Below are 26,020 nucleotides of genomic sequence, written 5' to 3' on the forward strand. Positions count from 1 at the left end.
GGTCTTTGGTCCAATGGACTGCACCTTTGTAATGGGTTGATGGTTCTCTAGATTGTAATGGAGGGAAATAAATTATTTTTCTTATCACTGCCACTCAGCACTTTAGATTTTTAATATATATATTCTATTCATTTTTATTTTCACTGGTCGTATATTGCACATTATATATTTTACGTATATGTGATATAAGTAAGGAGAGTTCCTCGAATATATGACCACCTTATTTGCACTTAAGCTATTTGTGATACACGTGTAGATGTTTCCTTGATTTATGGTCATTTTATTTGCACCTCAGATTTTTATCTTTATTTATATGACATATAGGAAAGCATTGGTCTGAGACTACTGGACCACACACAGCCAGAGGACATTGACTGGTATTTATTGAATTACTGATACCACACAATCTTAAGTATACCAGTTTATCAGACACCATTACTGGCAGCGCCATCACTTCACCCCCCCCCCCCCTGTTTACACATTTACTGTATATCCCCTTGAGGGTTATATCTTGAAGTGGGCTGCAGCCAACTCTCTATATATTCTTTCCTCCTCCCCTGCTATTCCTATTCCTTAGCGCGGATACCCCTCCTCCTTTCCCCCCAAAAAAGGACTCCGAGATGGCAAGCCAGGGCTGCCAGACTTTGGTAAACATCTTAGGGAAAGCCCGACTCTTGTAGTTTAATTTAAACTTAGGTAAATCAACATTTACCAAGCCAAAAAACTGTTGAATGAATGGTGACAGCGCTTTTTCCAATGTAATAGGATTAGTTTATGTGCATACAATAAAAGCAGACAGATCAGGATACGAGCAGGAGTTTGAGGTATATACAGTAATTGAAAATCCCTAAGAGTCCTAGGGGCCTGAGGGACTGGAAATGAAGAGTAGTTTTAAAGACAGAAAACAGGTCCCTCCAATAACAGTGGGCAAACGGGATTGTTCCACGATTTGATCTTTATGGGACTCGGTACAGTCTCTCCTTCAGAACCTCTTTGGGACCGATTTCCCCCTAGACCCAGTCCATTTCCGATTGGGTCTCCCTGCTCTTTGTATCTCCAAGTACGCCAAAAGATTAGTTGCATTTATCTTACTAGCTGCAAAAAGGGTTTTACCTCTTTGCTGATTGTCTCCTAATCCTCCCACACACCTCCAACTGTTACAAACCATAGCCCGGATATATAGAATGGAACTCTTAATGGCAGCTGTACATGATTCTTTATCCAATATTTTAAAAAGTTTTGGATTTGTCTGACGGTTCTCAGTTTAATTTGGAGTCAGCCCCTCAATCCCCCGATTATCTACCTTTCCTCTTTAACCCTTACTGTTTTTGATTACCTATGCACATATCTGTTATATCTCCCTATACCCTGGTGTGGCCTCACTCCCCCCCCTTTTTTGTGTCATTTACAGCATATTTATTACTTCTGAGTAGTTTTCACATGGCCTAATCATTGAGCAACAATAGCTCTAGGTGATATTCTCCTCACATACACGGAGCTTGCTCTTTGTTGTCCTTTATCCAAATTTATAAACCTCTTTACTGTTCTCATGTCTTTTATACTTGGTTTTCCAGTTATTCACATTTTAAATATCTGATACTGTTATATACCGGTTATCTTTTATTTCTTTGTATTTCCTTTGTAAAACCCAATAAATATACAATTACAAAAAAAACAGTGGGCAAACCCAAACATGTGGAAGAGGTCCACAGTCCCGAGTCCACCGCAGGGTTAAGCAGCAGCAGACCCAAACCCCATGCGAGCCAGTTTGGCTGGGGTATAATGAAGGTGATGGATGAATTTAAATTGAATAAGCCTATCAGCCGTGATAATAATATTTTGTAAACAAATTTCAGTGGCTTCATCCCAATCTTCTTCAGGAAGACTGGGTACCAACACAAGCCATTTCTGATGGAAAACCTGGAAAGTGTTAGCCCGGTCAATTGAAGATGGTTGTGGATAGTAGTAACTAACTTAGTGATGTCTGAGTAAGTTAGTAGCTCCACTAGTCGAGTTTCCAAAAGCTCCAGGGTCCCAAACTGCACTCGTAGGACTAGGTGGAACAACAATAAACATTTTTTAAAGAAAAACGTATTATCTATACCATAATGGTCCTTCAATTCCTCAAAATATATAAAGGAATAAATAGTTAGCACAAGTTGAGATCTTAAAACTAAACTTAAATTGGAACTTCACTCTCTCAATCAACATGGACTAGTTCTAACCCTTATGCTGCTAGCATTATTAAATAAATAGGAAAGTACTGTATATCATATTTACTTGTTTTACACTTTTATTTTTTTGCATTTCTTCAATTACTTCCTGGTTTCCATGCCTCGCCAATGATGTCATACATCCCAGGAATCCTGAGGAGGGGAGGGAGGGTTCTCAGCTCAGCCAATGCCTAAGACGGATTCCACGAAATAAATGATACATGAATCATCTGCCCTTACTAAAAATGGCCACTGCCAAAAATGCCAGGGAGCATTTTTCAAAATGATTTCTCAGCAAAATAAAGCATGGATGGAGGAGATTGTTTTAAATACTAAAAATTAATGAAATAGCGTTTTTGGTTTGTGGTGCCCAGATGCCGTGCAGTTCCTCTTTAACCTTCAGTTTAAGTTAACTAAATGCATCCCAAGTGCATAAGAAAAAAGGGGTTCAAAGTGTTACAGTTTGTGTTCTTTTGAAAGTAGACACAGCCTAGAAAAGCCTCTCCACTGTCAGGACTGTCTCTTTGTGAAAACAGTGGCCTCTTTGCAGAGATCTCAAACACCCCTGCTGAGTGACTGCTAGAGCTCTCCAATCACCAGGGAGCATGAACTTTGCTGATTAGAGTGCTCTAATTCTGACTAACAGTTGGACCTCTGCAGAGTGAATACAGTACTTGCTCCATACAGAGAGCAAGGAGCCTTTTTTGCAGTTTTTTACAATTGCAGATCCTAGAAAATTAGGTGTTTGCTTCGTTAGCCATAGCAGAGCATCCAGTGGTATGTTAATTTGAAAGAAAATCTGTACTGGCAAAAATTTGAATTCTACCATTATTGGGGAGGTACAGCATGGTACAGCGGCAGTAAACACTTGGAGACCAAATGCAAAAACTGTAAAAATTCCAAACAACACAATTAACCGGCAGGGAGAAAACCCAACTGGGTGCACTCTCAGGATGCACAAAATAGGGTAGCAGCAGGTCTTGGATGCTCCTACATCATCTATCTTGATGGATAGAATGCAGCCTGGCCAGTCTGCGCCCAAAGAGGAAGCTTCCAGTAAGGATAGTGTGTCCTTTCTTTTTACCTACTCATCAGGAGCCTCTCCCTACTGCTATTGCTTTCCCTGTCAGACGGGTGACCTGTCCCTACACTACCTACATGCAGAATACGCACCAAGCCTGGGAGCCAGGGTCTAAAATAGGCTCTGCCTGACCAAAGATGGCTGTCTGAGTCACATGGGTGGCAGCATCCAATCACACAGCTTCTCTAGTGACCCAGGAATCCATATAGGAACTATGTTCCTCTTGACTTCCCCTCTATCTGCAAAGCCACTATGGTCGAGCGCTACCTGCAGTGGAGAAAGTAGATGGAAGCTGCATACACATTGCTGACCTTCTTCTGGAAATACAAGTTCCCTGGCTTTCTCAGCAGCCAGTTCATTTCTGAAGGCTTTGTTAATCAGAAAATAGTTTGAGAAAGGTTAAGCTTCACCTAAATTTGAAAGAACACATTTCTAAATGAGAAAAGTAATTGTGACTGCAGTGGCAGATTTAATGCCAACTGAAATGTGTTTGATTTAATAAATCTTATGATTCCCTTTAAAACATTATTCTTTTTTTAGGGCCCACAAGAAACTATTAGACTGAGCAAATGATCAAGTTACAATGAGACAAGACAATTTAAACAGTAATAAATATGAAACCAAAAATATACTATATTGCAGCTTACCAATTTTTACTAAAAGTTGCAGTTGGAGGGTTAAGACAAACCATTTACCACTGACATGGGTGCTTAGAATGTACAGCTTTCATTTATTTATGTAAAACCTTTATCTTAAAACTGTTGCTCTATTTGCTTAAGGCTAGATTCACACTATTGCGGGTGCAAGAAGGTGTGTAAATCGCAAGCGATCAAGCAACTGTAGCAATAGTGTGCTGCTGTTCAGCATACGGAAAATGCAACACGTTTTCCCGTGCGCAAGAACACATAGTTACCATGCAGTTTTCATGTGGCTGTGGTTTTAGAAAAGGTTCAGGGACCTTTTCCCTTCATTTCCTGCAGGTACAGCAGCCCTTTCAAAAGAATGGGCTGTTGTGCCCATGCAAATGCTGCCACAGGGAATCACATAAGTGTGAACCTAGCCTAAGACAGGAAGTGTGTTACAGGTTGGATCACCAAGTGAAAATAAGGCTAGAAAATCAAAACAAAAAAAAGATGCAGCTACTACATTTAAGGATTGGTTAGCGATATAATACATTTTTGATTTTGGTTTTAATATCGCTTGAAGAACCTGTAAGGACTCCAGTGGCCATGCTAAATAATTTCTTGAAAATAAGGATATGTAGGCAAGGAAGAGACAAGGGGCTGTTTCAAAGGCCAAGTGGCACGTAACAGGCCCAGCTGAAAAATACAGCTACCACAAAGTAGATTAGCTTTATTTATATTGCAAAAAAAAAAAAAGCACTGCTACAGAATTGTTAAAGCTTAACTCTGCATTTGATGTTCCTCACCTTGGTTTAGTACAGTATAAAAATGTACATAATTAACTACATACCAATACTGGCTTCAGAAAGTGTGTATGTAAATTCACTTTAGATCACAAAACACCTTTGCCCTGCAATCTGGGCATTGCAGGAGATCCATATGTTATATCTACTACAAAAACATATCATTCTGAGTGATCTGCAGGTACCAATGTAGCTGTGTGAAGCCTTTGATGTGCGCAGGGGACCCAAAGGATAAGATCAGACTTGTCATAATCAAAAGAAAAGTGGAGAGATGGCTCTCAGTACTATAGTGCACATGTGAGATGGTCCTGACAAATTAGTAACTCGGTAGGTGCTGGATGTGGACGTGGATTTGTTTTGTTGGCAAGGCAGATGACTGGTGCACGTGGGACAGAGAGTGGAAAAATATGGCAAGAAACAGAATCAAAGAACAAAACTGTGCTGGAAAATTGGTGTTCCCAGTCCAAACTCTTTTTTATGCACAAAAACTCAATAGAATTTGTTTCAATTCTGATCATGATATGTATTATTGATAGCTTTCACATGCCATTCCTGTGCATAGGTAGCCTTCTGTTGGCCCCACTCATAATGGGAATTACCAAAATTTAGGTCTGTTCAGCTTGGTGAATCTTGCTCAGTGGTATTTTTGCCACTTATTAGAGATACTTTTATTGGTGTTGGGCCTCATATGTCGTCAGGAACCATAGAAGTCATACTGGATAAGAGTAAAATTTACACCTACACTTAACACAAGAATAGGTAGGTGACCACAAACATTGCAGAAAGGATAAATTATGTGTTATGGGCTGTGTGTTATGCGTTGGCGGTACTGAAGATTTGAATGCAAGTAGCCTGGCTAAGAACAAGAGCTTTACCTAGTATCTATGCTAACACTATGTTTTTCACAGGCCTATACCATTATTAATAAGCAGTATGGTGCAGGTAATATGTAAAATTACTGTGATGGTCATTGACAGTCATTGGAGAAATGCCCTCTTACATTTGTGGTTACTGGAAAAGTACCCCTTTACATTGAGGGTAAGATCTAAGTATGCTCCTAGCCCTGGTTGAGAAAGGCTGGTATATACGATAGATAGATAGATAGATAGATAGATAGATAGATAGATAGATAGATAGATAGATAGATAGATAGATAGATAGATAGATAGATAGATAGATAGATAGATAGATAGATAGATAGATAGATATTTTTCTTATTTATATTTGAAGCCCTTCAAACATTGTTTTTGTGTGTTTGCAGGTGTGTGCTATACAAGTGAAGAACACAGGTCAGATGTATGCTTGTAAAAAACTGGACAAGAAGCGTCTCAAGAAGAAAAACGGAGAGAAAATGGCCTTGCTGGAGAAGGAGATCCTAGAGAAGGTTCACAGCCCTTTTATTGTCTCTTTGGCCTATGCATATGAGACTAAAACTCACTTGTGCCTAGTGATGACCATTATGAATGGTGGAGACCTCAAATATCACATCTACAATGTGGGAGAGAAAGGACTAGATATTAAGCGGGTGATATTTTATTCAGCCCAGATTTGCTGTGGCATCCTGCACCTTCACTCTCTGAATATCCTATATCGGGACATGAAGCCAGAAAATGTTCTTTTAGATGACAATGGCAACTGTCGTCTTTCTGACTTGGGACTTGCTGTTAAGGTGAAGGAAGGACAACCCATCTCTACCAGGGTAGGTAACAATTTTCTCTAGCTACTGACATGCCGTTCCCGATGAAGATCTTTTTTCCTTCGTATTATAAGAGCAAGTCTTAATTCCTTTGGATTTGGCCTTCGCTAAAGACCTTATGTAGCTATTTAATTTTAAAGGCAGATGGTAAGAAGATTTTGCTAATTAACCATTTGAGAACTACTCAGCTGCCAGTTTACATAATATATGAGACATTTATGCTAGAACACCTCTGCTGGTACTACTTTGGAACTGTTAACTGTTTATTTTCTGTTACATAATACTGATATTTGCAGGAGAGTACCTTTGGAGTGGCAGACCTAGACGTGAGATGACTACATGATTAGAGAGGACTACATTAGCATGATAATATAATAACGCTGCACCTGTATTGCTGCCTTTTTTTGTGGGCACAGAGATCCTCACACTTTTCCTATGTGTTGGGAGGCTGCTAATAGCTATTCTCAGAATGGGTCATCAGAAGCATTAATAAGTACAGTTATACCCTCTTGTCAGATTGCGGAGGAGGAAACAGAGCCCTACAATGAAGAGACTTAGCTCACTTGTCTGAAGATATGAGTTTTAAGAGGTTTAAAGGATTACAGAGTCTTGAGTGACATGTGGAAGGAATTCAAGAAAAGTAGACAGGATTCTTAGAAGACTTGGAGACTGTAATGAAATTATGAAAATGGAGAGTGGAGATTAACTTTGGTATACTATCTGAAAATTAGCAAAAGAGTATGGAAGAGCTAGAATGGAGAGAGCCTTGTAGGACAAAGTCAGAAGTTCTTCTTGTAAATGGCAGCCAGCGGAGGGACTGACAGAGTAGAGAAGCATTAGAGAAGCTAGAACAGAATTTGGTGGGGCAACAAGATTCAGCAAAATTAGATGTGGTGCCAGTCTGTTCATTGGTAGACTTACAATGTTTGTTGCGGGTGGTCCATTGTTGTTAGAGGAATCTATTGTTGCTGGCGAGGGGCTATATTGTTGTTGCCTACAGGGAATCTATTTTACTGCTTTTCTTGTTATCATTACCATATTCCCAAATAATTACATAACACCACTAAATGATACTTGGTTCTGTATTCTCTAAAAGGGCAGTACTGGGAGGTAGGTAGGGGGTAAACCATGGAATGGTGGGTAGGGTCCAAGAAAACGGGTGACTTGGAAAGGGGTTCCTGCACCTATTTTGTGAGAAAAAAAGCCCTGTTTAAACCATAATAGAATGAAGACATGTTCTAGCATATTAGTTGTGTAATGCATTGACAGAAACGGATGCACAAAATGTTATGATGTTGGAAATGACAGAAGAGTAGTACTGACTGAAAGTGAGATTTAAATGAGAGTATAATCAATTAATGCCCATATTGCAATTAACTCTGGATGTATTCAGGTGATAGGAAAATAAATTATTTAAGACTGGAAAGCAGATTTTGATAGTAAAAAAAGAAAAGCAACAGGCCATGAAAAAATAGATAGGATAGAAAGGTACAAGAACCAGTAGGGAAGTTAGCTTTATAACCACGCAATAATGGTTAGTAGGGGTCACAGCTCTTTAGGTGGACTGGGGCCTGACTGGGCCAATCGGGTAACAATGTATAGGCTCCACCAGATCAGCACCTAACCTGCCCCTAATGGAAACACATTGTAAATAGTACTGCCCTGAAATCCACTCCATGTCAAAGCCATAGACAAGCATAAATATTTTTCCCCCCTGAAAAAGCAGGACGATAAAAATGCAGCTCACTGCTTGTAGAGAAAAGTTAGAAAAACTTTCCAAAGCTATGTTTTTCTTAGACTAACCTCATTGTGTCATAATAGTTGATAATTTTTCTATCAGTGCCACTTCTTCTGATATTAAAGCTACACTTGTAACAATCACGGGATGCTCTTAAGAAATTGAATGGTGCATGATGGACTATATCAACATCAGATAATAGTAGGTACATCTCAAATAATGCTGATAAGCAATGATATAACATGACAGAGATAAATGCATGTACAGTATATACAGACATATGTAACCCCAGAGGTCTGGGCTATAATCAATTAGTGAATAGTCTCTTGCTGACACAGCTGGCTGGAGTTAGGCTGTCTCTTTGGATGGGCTGGGAACCCTGAAAGCTGCAACAGGGGAATTTCCCCAGTATGTATGATACATGTATATTCTTAGCTCCCAAGTGCATAACTTTACATTTATCAACATTAAGTTAAACTTTAATAGAAGGGGAAGAGGAGAAAGAGGTGCCAAGCAGCCAATGGTGTAGCAAGATGTATTCAACATTGTATGTTAAAATGCAAATAAAAATTTAACAGGCTTACAAAGGAGGCATAGTTCGGCCTCGAAACGCATTCCTGATTGGCTACAGTGTCTGTGACATCTGATCGTTGCTTTGACAGCTACTTTCTTAAGTCTCCTCCTCTCTCTGGAGTCCATGCATCTCTTAATACAAGAAAGGACTTTGCTCGCTTTGGAAACCGCAGCTTGGCATTGCATGCTATTATTAAGCTTATGATCCTAGGGAAGGTTCTCTGGGGGTTTGCCCAGGCCCCTGGCTTCCACAGTTCTCCTATCATCTCAGCGGTCTCTGTGAGGACTGGACTATGCACTGGCAGCTCCACATGGAGCTTGTTATATCCCTGTTTTAAGATACTTTTGTGAGTGCAATTTTATTGTACTTTAACATACACTGTTGAAAAAACTGCTAAACCATTGCTGGCTTGGTGCCTCTTTCTCCTCTTCCCCTTCTAATAAAGTATAACTCAATGCTGATAAATGTAAAATATGCACTTGGGAGCTAAGAATATGCATGCATCATACATACGGGGGAAATCCATAGCAGAGAAGGATCTGGGTGTTCTAGTAGATCATAAGCTTAATAATAGCATGCAATGCCAAGCTGCGGTTTCCAAAGCGAGCAAAGTCCTTTCTTGTATTAAGAGATGCATGGACTCCAGAGAGAGAGATATAATTTTGCCCCTGTACAAATCATTAGTAAGACCTCATCTGAAATATGCAGTTCAGTTTTGGGCACCAGTTCTTAAAAAGGATATCGGGGAACTGGAGAAAGTGCAGAGAAGGGCAACCAAACTGATAAGAGGCATGGGGGAGCTCAGCTATGAGGAAAGATTAGAGGAACTGAATTTATTCTCTCTTGAGAAGAGGAGATTCAGGGGGGGATATATGATCAACATGTATAAATACAAAAGGGGTCCATATAGTAAACTTGGTGTTGAGTTATTCACTTTAGTTCAGTCAACACAGAGGACAAGGGGGCATCTAGAGGAAAAGAGATTTTGTCTCCAAACACGGAAAGGTTTCTTCACTTTAAGAAAATGTGGAATAGACTCCCTCCAGAGGTGGTTCTGGCTAGCTCACTAGATTACTTTAAAAAAGGCCTGGATTCTTTCCTAGGATATAAATGGATACAGTACTAATATTTATAGGTAAAGTTGATCCAGGAAATATCCGATTGCCTCTCGGGGGATCAGGAAGGAATTTTTTCCACTGCTGTAGCAAATTGGATAGTGCTTTGTTGAGGTTTTTCGCCTTTCTCTGGATCAACTGCAGGTATAGGATTGTGTATATGGGACTGTATGGTTGGGTTTTCTTTACTGTTTTTTATACTTGTGTATTTTTTCAAACTGACTAACTATGTAACTAAAGGCATGTTTTCTAGTATTGGACAGAGTGGAGAGGGATTAGAACGTCTGTCATGTATTTCTTGTTGTCTCTTCCCCTTTTTAGGGAGATTTACCCTCTATCCAATATGAAAAGATGTTTTGCCTTTAGTTCTACTTTAAATAGACAGTATTAAACACTGTTACCAACGGGGGAGATACAGTCTTAGGCTCTGTTCAGCATTTTAGATGTATGAGCAATATTGGCTCAAACAATATTCATCCTCATTTAAACTCTGTAGTTTGCAGAGTATTGATCCCTAGTGTTCTTTTTCAGTAATAGCTTCTCTCTCAAATGTTTACTAATTGCTCCAACATTACTATACTTGGCAACAGAGCATTGTAATGTCTTTTTTTGTGAAAAGATCTAGCCAAAATACGCTGTGCCAGATATCAATAAGATCATAATTGTATGCGTATTAGACTTTACTGTTGCCTTAGTCCTGAGGGACACTCTGTTCAAAAGTGAGTTCCTTGGTAAATTGCCAATATAAAAGTGCCTCTCTTGACAAAAGCTAATGTCAGAACAAGCATAGTCACTGCTATCATCATAGGTGTGCGCAGCCTGTTACATTAGGGTGTGCACCCCTAAGCTCAAACACACAAGCATAGTAGAGCAGAGGACGGTGTCAGTAGATCAGTGGACAGTGTCAGTAGTTTTTTGTTTTTATTTTGTTATTTTTTACAATTTTTTATTTTTTTTACATTATTTTTTTTTTATCAATTTGTTAGGAGCCCAATTGTGGGACTTTGCTGAAATACCAGAGATTTCCCAGTCCCTTAATCTGTAGCCTCAGCTGCCACAGGGGTAGGGACATTGGGCAGGGGAAATCTGCATCGCACAGGGTGTTCAGGGAGTGCCCAGGCACACTCAGCACACCCTGTGCGCACGTCTATGGCTATCATCAAAAAACTGTGCACCAACTGACATTCTGCTAACATTTTAAGCATAGAAAATATAATGGGCAATATGCAGTAACCTTTAACAACCAATCAGATTACAACTTTTACTTATCCAGCCTCAATAAATGGACTAATAGTTGGTTACACAATGGACATTGCAGCACCTTATTAATGCTCCAGCAATCATAAATAAAACAAGTTTCATAAACTGGTTTATTTAAAGATAAAATTGTAGCCATGAAGAAAATACCATGTTATGCAGCAGAACTATCATTTATTCTGAAAATGTATATATTATAAACCTTATATTCATTTTCTACCTTTTACTGATGTAGCCACCCTGTCTTATGCAGAAATGACTCATGAAATTTAGTTCTGTAATCAGCCTAATCTAAAATTGATAGCTCTGCTGTCGTGCATGAGGTGTCAATAGGGTAAACTTCAAGGGGTTACAGATACACAGTCTTGGATTTAGTTTCAATAGTTCTTTATTATATCAGTACTCAAAAGATTACAAATAGTAGAGGTAAAGTAAATATAACAAGCAATCAATGAGTTAGTGCCGGTTCACATATATGCAATGCTGAAACCCTGCGAATCAACTGCGGGTTCCCACATCGCATTCAAATCGCAGGCAGTTCACACTGCCATATGCAAATCGCTGGGGGTGTCAATACAAAGTTAACGACACCCCCAGATCAGTTCGCATATCTCAGTGCAAACTGTCAGTTCAGACGTGAATTGGATCCCATAGGTGTGAACCACAATGCGATCCGATTCTGCTGCAGACCCAAAAAAGGGTCGTGTGTGTGGTGTGTCTGAATGTGATACCAATTCAGCCATACAATCAGTAAGGCTGAATTTGCATCGCACAGACATTGCATGTGATTTTCAGAGCAGTGCGCTCCGAGTCCCATGTGATGTCTGTCATCACACATATGTTAACCTGGGGCTTTAAGTGAATGTCCAAATGAGGAGTGAGTACAGTAAAAAAAAAAAAATAAAGTTTGAAAAGAACATTGGATAACAAAACATACTGTAAAGAACAAAACAACAAGATACCCCTGAATTGGTACGATAGAGCAAAGGCCAGTACCTAGGTTGCGCATAAATGGGTTAATAACAGACACATTATAAAAGACCATTGAATATAAGGGATCCAGCAAGTAGAATTGTATATATTTCAAAGAAAAAATGGAAATAATAACCGCGCTAATGGAAATTATATTAGAAAGCTGCAACTTCAGGTGTGACCACACCCCAGTGAGATTAGTTCTATATCAAGTCGCGCTAGAAGTGAAAAATGGAACAAATAAAGTCCATATAAAGTCCATAAAATGGTGTAATCCTTAATTTTCAAACCAGGCTCCTTATGGATGTATGCTTACCAGAAAGGTAACATTTAAATGCAGGTTCTCTATGATAAATCTTGTCCACTTGATGGAAAGCCAAAACCAATAGACTCGTGGTGATTCAGTGGTCGTTGAATCATGAAAAATTAAATAGAAAACGCAATAGCGTAAAACCCAACAAAAATGATTTTATGTGACTTGTAACACCAATACGATCATTCAATGGTTAGCTCAAAAAAATTGTGTTGTGTTAATAAAACCATCAACAGTGTGAATGCTCACAAACCGATAGTTTGGAAGATTAAAAATTGAGTGCACTAAATAAAAAGAGGATATAGATCCCATGCAAAAAGGACACCTTAAAGCGGAGTTCCGGGCACAGAAGTCATTTTTCACTGAACATACCCCCGGGACAGTCAGGGCTAGCACATTCCACAATGGCTAGCCTCTGATCTGTCCCGGTTCGCACTTACCTTTTAGAAGAAATACTTACTTATAAAATTTCTTCCACAGCGTTTCCATCTCTCTTGTGGGCAGCTGAAGCCGGCGCGGTCCTCTTCTGTGTCTTCTTCCGCGTCTTCTTGTCCCAGAATGCGCCTGCACCGGCCCCTCTCGTCACTTCCGGTGCGGCGCCGCATTCCTCCACAGCTTCTGGGCATGCCCAGAAGCTGTTTAGCAGGAGCGTCGCCCGGAAGTGACGAGCGGGGCCGGTGCCGTCGCATTGATTCCTGGGAGCGATGACGTTCAGCTCCCAGGAATCAGTGCAAGCCAGGAAGTGACGGGTGAGCCGCGGCGCAGAGGGAGGAAGTGAAGACTAGGTGAGTATCTTCGATCTTCAATTACAAGGTGAGTGAATACAAAAATAAAAATCTAACTATCCAATTCTGTTTCAGGTTAAGGGGAAGAAGCGGACGGGCACAAAAAAAAAATATCCATTTTGTGCCCATGACTCCGCTTTAAGGTACTCCTTACCAAAGTGAGTAAGGTCAATCGCATATAACACTCAAGAATTAGTGCTATCCTTCACCAGATAAAATCGCCTCTTACCAAGTGAAGATAATAGAAACGCCAAAGTAAATGAGGGCAATCACATATAACACTCAAGCATCAGTGCTATCCTTCACCAGCTGTAGTCGCCTCTTACCATATGAAGATATTAGAAAAGCCAAAGTGAATCAGGGCAGTCACATGTAACACTCAGAACCAGTGCTATCCTTCACCAGTAGAAATCGCCTCTTACCAAATACCGATGATATAAACGCCTGTAGGTAGATCAGAATCCATGAATAGAGACACTTGTAATGAAGCAGGTTCTGACCCAGATGACTCCAGGAGATGGCCACAAGGTAATCACCGCCATAAAAAAAGAAGGGCTTCCATAGTGTAAAACCGTAACAACTTTTATTAAAATAAGGGGAATAAAACTCACAATTTGTCAGGAAGTACAGAGCATTGATGGTGTAGCCGCCAGCCGGACGACTCCGCTCATCCGCACTTCCTTGTCGCAGTCAGATGACGTCAGTACGCCGTGTCCTAGGAAATTTTCTATTTAATTTTTCATGATTCAACGACCACTGAATCACCACGAGTCTATTGGTTCTGGCTTTCCATCAAGTGGACAAGATTTATCATAGAGAACCTGCATTTAAATGTTACCTTTCTGGTAAGCATACATCCATAAGGAGCCTGGTTTGAAAATTAAGGATTACACCATTTTATGGACTTTATATGGACTTTATTTGTTCCATTTTTCACTTCTAGCGCGACTTGATATAGAACATACAGTATATTTCAAAGAGGTTGATTAAGCCATTGTTGCCATGAACAATAGAAGCCCGTAAAATGGATAGTAAGAAGTATGGGTGGCGCTGCCTGATATTAGTAAATAATAAAAGTGCTTGTGTCATGCACTGCCCCTTTAAAAAAAAAAAGTGCTAAGTGATGAAATTGCTCAATCAGGACACCAAATATAAATGAAATTCTATGAATAAATCATAGGTAAATTCATGAATAAAAAAAGGGTGTGGAAATAATAAGATGAATCACGTCTTAAATCCATCCAACGCGGTTAATAAAGCATGGTCCTGTAAATGAAAAATCTTACAGTATGTGCAGAGTGCACTGTGCAGCAACGTGTAAAAATATAATAATTAATATAAAAAAGAATCAAAGTAAAAATAATAAGTGGACACTGTCCCTTTAAAAGATGCTAGGTACTAAAAAGTCCACACATATCTCTTCAAGCAAGCAACCACATGGCAAGGTATATGTGACCTTATAACACTAAAGTGCATAATGAACCAAAAAAGTAAAAAGTCCATATGAACTGTCCCAATTCCAAGGTGACTTGGGCTTTAAAATTTGTGCAATTTGTGCTCCCTCCTTTGGGGTCTCCACTCACCAGATGATTGCACTGCTGCAGGGGTAACAGACACTGTATTATTCCTTGGTAAATCGTCTGGTTTTCCTCCTCCTCCTCACTGGATGTGGTCAGTGGTTACACCCGTATGGGAAATAGCTGGAAAAAAAAAGGCATCTCATAGTGTGACTCCGTTGGGTGAACTTATTAATAGAACAGACATAAACTCAATTACAACAATCGCAGAGTGAATGCGCATATAGTAAGCACTGTGTCCGGGATGCCCTGCGTTCCATGGACCGAGGATCCAAAACTGGAAGTGATGGAATGATTCCTAAAGCCCCACCCTATGCGTTTCGTCAGAGTGATGTCATTAGGAGGCCGCTGGAGAGCGAATGGAGCCACATGTTCTCCAACAATAAGGAAAGTGGTTTAGGAGAATTTAGAGAGTTTGCATGGTGTCAGGTACAACCTATGCAGGAGTTTTTGCAAGTTCTTCCAGTGATTGGCGCATCTGATAGCCCTAAATGTAGATCTGATGGCTAAAATCTATGTCTGATCTGGGAACTCTTCACTGAGTCTTGCTTTCATTTTAGGATAGTAGCTGCTTTACTGCCCAATGTATTGTAAAAGATGTTATTCCTTAGTCCTCGTTCACACCAAATCCAACTTTGAAATCATGCGACTTCACTTGAAATCACACAATTTCAAAGCAGGAGGTCAGTGCGACTTCAGGTGTGACTTGGCTGACATCTGTGCGACTTCATACACAGATGTCTATGCAAGTCGCACCTAAAATTGGAAAAAAGTGCAGGAACCTTTTTTTCAAATCGTTGCGGCACCGCAATGTCGGCGTTGCTCCAATTTAAACAGTTCCATTGCCAACAATAGGGTGCAACTTGTCAAGCAATTTAGACCTGTCAAATCGCATGACAAGTCGCACCGGTGTGAGCGGGAGCTAAAATGAGATACTGGGGAGTCATAGAACTTAGAAACATCTATCAGGTAGGAGGTATCAAGGTCTTGGATTTAAAAAGTAATACATATATTTTATAACTTAGCGGACATCAGAAATAGGAATACAGTTTTTTTGTGGATGACTACTCTTGCAATATTCATAATAGATAAATATGTAAATGTTTCAGAAAAAGATCACAAAGTACATCTTTGTTATGAAAAAAAATTTGCTTTGTAATCATATGTAGAAAACATTCATATCCTTTTCAAGTTATGCTGATTTCTTTTTTTAAACAGCACACCTTATCAAAAATCTCCAGTAATTTCTTTCTTTTAAACTTTCACAAAAAAGAGTAACAGTAGTAACACACCTTGATGGGGGTGAAGCAACCTTTACCAATAGGTTATTGCATTAGGGTGTGCACCCTAGAGCACAAACACACATACCTGCATATCAGCAGAGCAGAGATTGGTGTCAGTAGCGCAGTGGATGGTGTCAGTATAGCAGAGATTGGTGTCAGTAGCGCAGTGGATGGTGTCAGTATAGCAGAGATTGGTGTCAGTAGCGCAGTGGATGGTGTCAGTATAGCAGAGATTGGTGTCAGTAGCGCAGTGGATGGTGTCAGTATAGCAGAGATTGGTGTCAGTAGCGCAGTGGATGGTGTCAGTATAGCAGAGATTGGTGTCAGTAGCGCAGTGGATGGTGTCAGTATAGCAGAGATTGGTGTCAGTAGCGCAGTGGATGGTGTCAGCAGAGCAGAGATTGATGTCAGTAGTGCAGTGGATGGTGTCAGTATAGCAGAGATTGGTGTCAGTAGCGCAGTGGATGGTGTCAGCAGAGCAGAGATTGGTGTCAGTAGCGCAGTGGATGGTGTCAGTATAGCAGAGATTGGTGTCAGTAGCGCAGTGGATGGTGTCAGCAGAGCAGAGATTGGTGTCAGTAGCGCAGTGGATGGTGTCAGTAGAGCAGAGATTGGTGTCAGTAGCGCAGTGGATGGTGTCAGCAGAGCAGAGATTGGTGTCAGTAGCGCAGTGGATGGTGTCAGTAGAGCAGAGATTGGTGTCAGTAGCGCAGTGGATGGTGTCAGTACAGCAGAGATTGGTGTCAGCAGAGCAGAGATTGGTGTCAGTAGCGCAGTGGATGGTGTCAGCAGAGCAGAGATTGGTGTCAGTAGTGCAGTGGATGGTGTCAGTAGCGCAGTGGATGGTGTCAGCAGAGCAGAGATTGGTGTCAGTAGTGCAGTGGATGGTGTCAGTATAGCAGAGATTGGTGTCAGTAGCGCAGTGGATGGTGTCAGCAGAGCAGAGATTGGTGTCAGTAGCGCAGTGGATGGTGTCAGCAGAGCAGAGATTGGTGTCAGTAGCGCAGTGGATGGTGTCAGCAGAGCAGAGATTGGTGTCAGTAGCGCAGTGGATGGTGTCAGTAGTTTTTATTTTTATTGTTTTATTATTTTTTAGGAGCCCTGTTGGGGGGCTTTGGTGAAATATCGAGGGTCTAAACAGAGAGAACGGGACCAAGGACAGAGCTTCTTCAGTCCCTTTCTCTGCAGCCTCAGTTGCACTGGACAGTGTAGGAATGGGAAGTGCTCTGTGCTGAGCAGCTTCCTGTTCATTCACAAACCGAGGCATAGTAAATAGTTTACTATGATTCAGTTAAGAATAAGAAAAAAGGCGTGATTGGTACAGATCATTCACTGTGCTCATTCATTCATCCATCCTGAAACATCCCTCGCAGCAGCGGGTGGGAGAGGAGGGAAGCTGACAGCACTGCAGGGGGAGACAGGGGGCGTCCGGAAGCAGGGGGAATCGGCACCACACAGGGTGATTAGAGTGTGCCCAGGCACCCTGGCACACCCTGTGTGCACGCCTTTGCAATATGCAAATATGTGTTTCCATTTTTCAAATAGTAATTATTCTACGTACACTCCGATACCATATGCAGCACAATGCTTGAGCTGACCTGCTTGACTCTCTTAGCACATGCATGTTCATAACTCAGCAAAGAGCTATGTAGAAAAATGAACCAAGATAGAGTTATAATTTAAAGGAAGTTAATATGTTGTTACTTTAGATATTCTTAAAAATCCAGCCAAAACGTTGTTTTGTGCAGGAATTATTAGGAAATCAGATGGGGACACACACAAAAAAAAAAATTAGTAGAGTGGGGAAGGATTATATTGCTGTCCATGCTTCCCCATCTCAGTAACAGCTGCATCCTAATTTTGGGCATCACAGGGGGACAGAAAGTGAGGAAAAATTTCCCCACTGGGGTGACAGACAGACAGACTTGATAAAATCTGCAGTTTACCCTGAATATTGAGCCTCGTTTACACTACCGACAAGCTGTGCAGAGAAGTGGCAACCTCCCCAATCCATAACTAGCCTTTGCAGTAAGGTGCACAAGGAAGGGGCTTAGCACATCACAAGCAACAAAAAATTCCCAGCACACTTACCAGCTAGCCTACAACAAAAACAAAAAAAAAACGAATTAGCCCTGTCCAGTGTTGGGGTAGTTACTCAAAAAATGTAAAGCGGAGTTCCACCCTAAATTTATACTTACCTCCATCGTCTCGCTCCGGGTCACCTGAAAAACAAATGGATAACCGCAATTCCTGGCTCTTGCAATGATTCCTGCGAGCTGAACGTCATCGCTCCCAGGAATCATTGCGCCTGCACCGGCCCCGACGTCAGTTCCGGTGCAGGCGCCGTCATTCCCTTCTAAACAGCTTCTGGGCATGCCCAGAAGCTGTGGAGGGATGACGCGCGCGCACCGGAAGTGACGTCGGGGCCTGTGCAGTACATCGTGGGACCAAAGAAGAAGGAAGAGGACGGAAGAGGACGCGGAAGAGGATCGCGCTGGCTTCAAGCTGCCCACACCTGAGATGGCAGCGCTGGACAAGACATTTTCAAGGTAAGTATTTCTCCCAAAAGGTAAGTGCAACCCGGGACAGATCAGAGGCTAGCCATTGTGGAATGTGATAGCCCTGACTGTCCCGGGGGTATTTTTATTAAAAAATGTATAACTAGGGTGGAACTCCGCTTTAATTGACCGTGTAGAAGAAGATACATGACACTCTTTCTGCATAGAGTTTATTGTATAAACACAGGCTTTGGGAAACATGAGAACAAAACCTGAAAAAAACAGAATAAAACATAAAGGTGCAACAAAAAGTCATAAACTTCATCCCTCTCTATTCTTCGAAATAACGATTGTATCGCACGGCTTGGGTAACGCAGGAAAGCGCGTTCCTATAGCCTAGTAAAGTAGTGTAGTTACCAATATTAGTATTGTAACTAGTTACTTTACTTAGTTACCAAAAAAAGTAATGTAGTTACTGTAATTAGTTACTTTCTAACTAGTTACCCCCAACACTTGCCCTGTCTAACATTGTATGTCAAAGACAGAAGGTTTAGTTGTACATATATATGCAAATATATGTGAAAGCCAGAGTGCCTGGTCAAGGCTCCTCACCTTCTTCATGACCAGGCCATTTTTTGCTATTCTGTTGTGCGCGCATTTTACTGGCGATTGTGTGGTCACGCAACGCTATACCCAAACAACATTTGTATCATTTTTCTCACACAAATAGAGCTTTTTTTTGGCGGTATTTGACCACCACTGACTTTTTTTTTTTGTTTGCGATATAAACGAAAAAAAGACTGAAAATTTATAATGGAAAAAAAAATGATTTATTTTTATTTTCTGCTATAAAATATAAAAAATACAATTTAAAAAAAAAATCTAATTTCTTCATAACATTTGGCAAAAAAGGTATTCTACTACATGTTTTTGATAAAAATAAAAATCCCAATAAGTGTAAATTGATTGGTTTGCGTGAAAGTTATAGCGTAGAAAAACTATGGTATATATACTGGAGTTTTTATTTATTTTTTTGTTATACTACGAATGGTGGCAATCAACGATTTATAACGGGACTGTGATAGTGCAGGGGATGATCTGAGACTAACTGGTACATAGTTATATAGTTAGTCTGGTTGAAAAAAGACACAAAGTCCATCCAGTTCAACCAATAAAAAGGGGAAAACAAAACAAAACAAAAAACATTTTTTTTACAATCCAATATACACACTCCTATACCCACAGTTGATCCGGAGGAAGGCAAGAAAAAAAAAACCCAGCAAAGCATGATCCAATTTTCTCCGGCAGGGGAAAAAAATCCTTCCTGATCCCCCTAACATTTATAGGTAAAATTGGTCCAGGCATCATCAGATTACCTTGATGATCCCTGGATCAACTAGTATCCAGTTATTATATGTACATTTAGGAAAGAATCCAGGCCTTTTTTTAAAGAATTCTACAGAGCTGGCCAGAACCAACACTTGAGGGAGTCTATTCCACATGTTCACAGCTCTTACTGTGAAGAAGCCTTTCCGTATTTGGAGATGAAATCTCTTTTCCTCCAGATGTAAAGAGTGCCCCCTTGTCCTTTGTAATGATCTTAAAGTGAATAACTCATCAAGTTCACTTTATGGACCACTTACATATTTATTCACGCTGATCATATCCCCCCTTTAATCTCCTCAGTTTAAGAGAGAATAAATTCAGTTCATCTAATCTTTCCTCATAGCTGAGCTCCTCCATGCCTCTTATCAGTTTGGTTGCCCTTCTCTGTTCACAAAAAGCATATTGGGGAACTGGAGATATCCTTTTTGTGAACCGGTGCCAAAATCTGAACAGCATAGATATTCCAGATGAGGTCTGACGCTGGGAGGAACTGATGTTCTGTCACTGACATCACCAGTGACATTAATACAGTGATCAGTGATAATCCCATGCACTGTCACTGCACAAATGACACTGGCTGTGAGGAGGTTAACATCTAGGGCAATCAAGGGGTTAAATATGTGCCTAACTATGTGTAATGTGTGTACATTGTGCTCAGGGCCGGCGCCAGCAACAGGCAGGTTAGGCAGCTGCCTAGAGCGCCAGGGTAGGGAGGGCGGCAAAATCATTTTTTTTCCCAGAAGTGGCGTGGCGTGGCATGGTGTGGCAGTCTCCCGCGACTTGCGGGACTCTACCGCCTTTGACCGGCGGCTCGCAGACACCCACAAGTGGCGTGCAATCTCCCGGCTGCCGCGGGAGTCTTGGAGTCTTATGATATCTGCCGGAGGGGAGACTGAAGGCGATGGAGCCGAATGCTGTAGCCGGAGGATGACGTCACCGCTGTGAGCCGACTGACACTCCGATGCTATGGGACTGCTTGTCCAAGCACCACACAGTGCCTTCAGTAGGGGTGTGCGCCCCGTCCCAATGCCATACCAATACCATCGGAGTGTCGGTCGGCTCACAGCGATGATGTCATCCTCCGGCTGCAGCATTCAGGTGGACATATTCAATGGAGCTCTTGTGGAGTTCAGTCCTGAAGAGGCACGCAGAAGCATCTGTGGAGTCCCAAAGCCTGGACTCGGTCCCCTACAACCTCCTCTCTGCTCCAGCATCAGCAGTAAGGCCCGGAAGGAGCAGCAGAGCACCTCCAGTATCAATAAGGTATTGGGCATCATACACTGAAACAGACCTAACTGCAGATACAGACTGGGATGAGGGGGCAGAGGAGGGACTGTGGTTAGGGATAGGGTTAGAGGTCTCTCTCATCTTCCCACCCTCTCTGTCACCCCCACAATCTTTGTCAGCCCCCCCATCTCTGTCAACATCCTTTCTCTCTCTCTCTCTCAGCCCCTCTCTCTATCCACCACCCTCCATCTGAGCCCCCCAGTGTCTCTCTCAGCCGCCCTCTCTGTCATCCACCCCCTCTCTCAGTCCCACCCTCTGTCCACCACCCTCTCTCTAAGCCCCTCTGTCTCTCTCTCTCTCTCTCTAGGCCTCCCCCTCTGTCCACCACTCTTTCTCTAAGCCCCCTGTCTCTCTCTCTCAGCCCCCCTCTGTGTCCGCCACCCTCTCTCTCAACCCCCCTTTCTGTCCGCCACCCTTTCTCTGAGCCCCTCTGTATTTCTCTCAGCCCCCCTCTCTTTCTGCCACCCTCTCTCTGAGGCCCCCTGTGTCTCTCTCAGCTCCCCTCTCCATCCACCACCCTCTCTATGAGCCCCCCTCTCTCTCAGCCCCATCCTCTGTCCACCACCCTCTCTCTAAGACCCCCTCTCTCTCAACCCCCCTCTCTGTCTGCTACCCTCTCTCTGAGCCCCTCTGTGTCTCTCCCAGCCCCCCTCTCTGTCTGCCGCCCTGTCTCTGAGGCCCCCTGTGTCTCAGCCACCCTCTCCATCCGCCACCCTATCTCTGAGCCCCCTTCTCTCTCAGCCCCACCCTCTGTTCATCACCCTCCCTCTGTGCCCCCTCTCTCTCAGTCTCCCTCTCTCTCATTTCCCACTGTCTCTCAGCCCCCAGTGTCTCTTAGCCCCCCTTCTTTCTCAGTCCCCCCTTCTTTCTCAGTCCCCCCTTGTCTCTCAGTCCCCCCTTCTCTCTCATGCCCTTTATTTAAACACAGCCCCCCTCTCTGTCAGTCACCCCTCTCTGTTAGCCACCCTTCTCTCTCAGCCACTCACTCTCCAGTAGAGATGTAGTGCTCTTCAGTGTGTAGAGAGGTATCTAGAGGTGTAATCAGGGTAGGGGTATCTAGGGAGATGTAATCAGGGTGGGGTGGGTAATCTAGGGGTGTGATCAGAGTGGGGGGTATGTGGGGGTGTAACCAGGGTAGGGGTATCTGTGAAGGATGTGATCAAAGTTGGAGTATCTGGGGAGGGGGGGGGGTGATCTGGGAGTTTGCTTATGGGGGGGGGGGACCCAACCATTGGAAGTTTAGTTGACCTCAGCTGCAGTGAGGGGAACTGAGGAATGCATAACCCCACCCCTCATTACACATTGCCATTTGGTGGAAGTTCAGCACAGCTCCATTTTCAATGGTATGTGACCTCCTTCACATCGCGCCCCATCACGTTACAGCGGCGATGTGAAGGAGATACCAGCTTGGTTTTAGACAGGGAGTAGCAAGAGGACGGTGTGGATGGGTTGGGGGGGGGGGGGTCAAAATGAATCTTCACCTATGTAGTCAGAAATCCTTGCAATGGCCCCGTCATACTATGCCTCCTTTTCTTCATGCCTTGTTTCCTTCTTATTATAAATATACTGGTTTTCATATACATATACATGTGAAACCGGTCTACTGCTTTTCCGGGGAGGTGGGGGGGCAAAGGAGGTGGAGTCAGGGGCGGAGCCACAATGGGGCGGCAAAATGAGGTTTCGCCTAGGGTGTCAAAAAACCTTGCACCGGCCCTGATTGTGCTGCTTTTACTAACTGATCTCTAAGTTTTGCATCCCTGCTTTGCAGGGATGAGAAACACAGAGATTGTTCCCTCTGTACAGAGCTGAAGTGACCAGTATGTTGCTTTGCCTACAGAGGCTGCTCGTCCGAAGACCATTGCAGGTGAATGTTCGCTAAGTGGTTAAGGGTAGGTGTGCCTGGAGGGGGTTCGCTAGTACTTAAATTGGAGGCCCAGCAAAAGCACAATGGCAGCTGAAAGCATCCAATGCGTTCCCATGCAAAATTCAGCCGACAAGCTGTGCAGATACAGTAAGTGGCGACCACCCCAATCTATAACTAGCCTTAACAGTAAGGTGCACATGGAAGGGGCTTAGCACATCATAACAAACAACTAAAAATTCCCAGCATGCTTATCAGCTAGCCTGCAGAAAAAACAAATTATCCCTGTCCAGCAGTGTATGTCACAGCTTGTCAGCTGTGGTAGAATCTTAAAATTATAGAGTTAGGACTGAAGTACACAGAGGGGCCTTAATAAGGCATGGCTTTCACATATATTTGCAAATATATGCAACTTAAACCCTCTGTCTTTGACATACTCTGTAAGGGCCCTTTCACACCAGAGGATCGATCGGGTCAACCTATCAGTTTTTTAAGCAAACCTGATTGGACCACCCATTGTTCTCTATGGAGTGGTGGATGTCAGCAGACAAGTGTTCACTGACACCAGTCGGCATCCGACCTGGTCTGGTCCACTAAAAACAGATGGATGGGGATCCGTTCCCTATCCATCCGGCGGATCAGATGACAGTCAGATGGAAATGGACAGGCAGTCTGTTTCCATCCCTCTGCCCCATAGGGAACAGTGGGCTGTATCCATGTCCACTCTGCATAGTAAAGCAGGCACAAACCTCATCTGCCTGCTCAGTGGGGATCAGCGGAGCAATCCCCCGCTGAGCAAGTGGACCTGCTTGACGGATTACTCTCTGTCTGAAAGGGGCCTTAGACATGGCTAATTTGTTTTTGTTTTTTTGCAGGCTAGCTGGTAAGTGTGCTGGGAATTTTTTGTTGTTTGTAACACGTTTACACTTGTAGCTGGGGGCAACAAAAACAGCAGAGATGTGTTTTTACCACCCCCAACTGCTCCCCTTTAAGCTCCAAGGCAGCAGTAGTGCTCTTCACATGGTGCAATGCGACACAATTGTACACACTGGTGCGCTGGCAGGCAGTACCACCTGCCAAACATGACCCATTCACCTGAATGGGGCTGCACTGATACCGCCCGTGATAGTGTGGATTTTCAGATGTTAAAAGAGGGGGTGAGGAGATGACGTAATGCCTCCTGAGTGACTGTCAAGCGCAGAACATTGGCAGCCTTTACATTCTGGTACATGCTATAATGAGTGGACATTGTAAGTCCGCCACCTTGGAGGTGGACATGTTTTTGGTTACTAGCGGGCGGACAAACAATGTCCACTCATAATAGCATGTACAGGAGTGTATACGCTGCCGCCTGTTCTGTGAAAACACTAAGTTTTTGAAATCTCCAATTATTCATGATGTACAGTCACCGGAAGTGACGTGATTGGAGTTCTTGGCAAGTTGGAGTTTTTGGCAGAACACCGGCAGTAGTACGCTGCTCATAGCCGGTCGCTTGTTGTACACCTCCTTCATTCAGAGGTAATGCTTTCTGTTTTGGAGGAGGAGTGGATGGATGACACAATCTCCCCTCCTCCAGCCACAGAAAATCCTTGCATTCAGTGAAAAGAATACAAGACTTTTTCTGAATGGAAAATGTGCAATAAGTACATGGCTAACAGGCTAAGAAGTGAAGTGTCAGAATGTGACCAAGGGTAAAAGGTTGAACCCTATGGCAAGCAAGCGGGTGTCAGCAGACATGTCACCGCTGACATCTGCTGCTCCATAGGGATACATGGAGCATCCGATCAGTTCTGCCTAAAAAACTGACAGGCGGATCTGATTGGAAAGCTGTAAGCTGCCACCTTTGTGTTCCCATCTGACTGATATTAGGGGAGAAGCAGTCTAAAAAGCTGCTCCTAAAGCCTCGTACACATAATGAAATTATCGGATGAATGATCGTCTGTTTTTTTTTTTTTTTTTTTTCATGTTAGTCTCATATGGAAAATGAAGAGGTTACTCAACGTATGAAAATTCTCACATGACAGAATACAACTTCAGAAGTGATGTAATATTATATTGCATTCTTTAGTTTCCGAGCATGCATGCATAGTCTTTGTCTTTCAATTTTTTTCAGACAAAAACTGTACTGATTAAACGAAAATAGTACAATTTGGTATTGAACAAGAAAAATTTTCATGTTTGTGGCTTCGGATCATTTCCTACAAACTGTTGTGATTGTCTCTCAAAAGCCGTGTACTAATGATCAGATTATCGTACAATAGCCTTGAGTCCCGGTTCACACTTGTGTGACGTGGGAAGGCTGCGAATTCGCAGCCCGTTCCCGCATCGCAAACACACATCTGGCAGTTCACACTGCCATATGCGATACGCAGGGGGTGTCAATTAAATGTTAACGACACCCCCAGTTTGATTGCATATCGCAGTGCGATCTGACAGTTCGCACAGGATCGGATCGCACAAGTGTGAACCACTGTGCGATCCGATCCTGATGCGGCTGGAAAAAAGGGTCCTGTGCGTCTTTTGTGCGGGTGCAGTGCGAATTTCAGCCATACACTTTGTATGGCTGAAATTCGCACTGCACATCCGATCGCACTGCACATCCGATCGCATGTAATGAAGGAGCAGTGCGCTCCAATATTACATGCGATCACCGCACTCGCAAGCGTGTGAAACGACCCTGAAAGTGTTATTTTTTGTCAGATTTTCTGATCAAGTATTTGAATCTGTCCTAAAATATTGTTTATCTCTCTAGGCTGCCAAACAGATCTAGTTTAGGATCCTCATTAACCCAGCCCTTGCCAACTCTTTTCTGCCTTTAACTTTTTCCTTATCCCTCACTGCCTCCACCCACTAAGGCTGGCAATACACGTATAGATTTTTGTTGGAAATTTTTGTTTTAAGATTTTCGAATCATTATAGATTTTCGAATCATTAGTGGAGTCAAAACGATTTTTGTTT

At 42.5% G+C, this 26,020-nt stretch overlaps 1 protein-coding gene across 1 annotated transcript in view; it reads left to right on the forward strand.

Annotated features, from left to right (window-relative positions):
• Positions 1 to 26,020, forward strand: part of GRK7 (G protein-coupled receptor kinase 7) — a 108,418-nt gene that overhangs the window by 38,205 nt on the left and 44,193 nt on the right. The window contains exon 2 of the mRNA XM_082248913.1: positions 5,982 to 6,419. Coding sequence (XP_082105039.1) covers positions 5,982 to 6,419 — 438 coding nt within the window. The remainder of the gene's footprint in view (positions 1 to 5,981; positions 6,420 to 26,020) is intronic.

The sequence above is a fragment of the Pelophylax lessonae genome, assembly GCF_965119305.1.
Source record: "Pelophylax lessonae genome assembly, chromosome: 3".
Taxonomy (NCBI): Eukaryota; Metazoa; Chordata; class Amphibia; order Anura; family Ranidae; genus Pelophylax; species Pelophylax lessonae.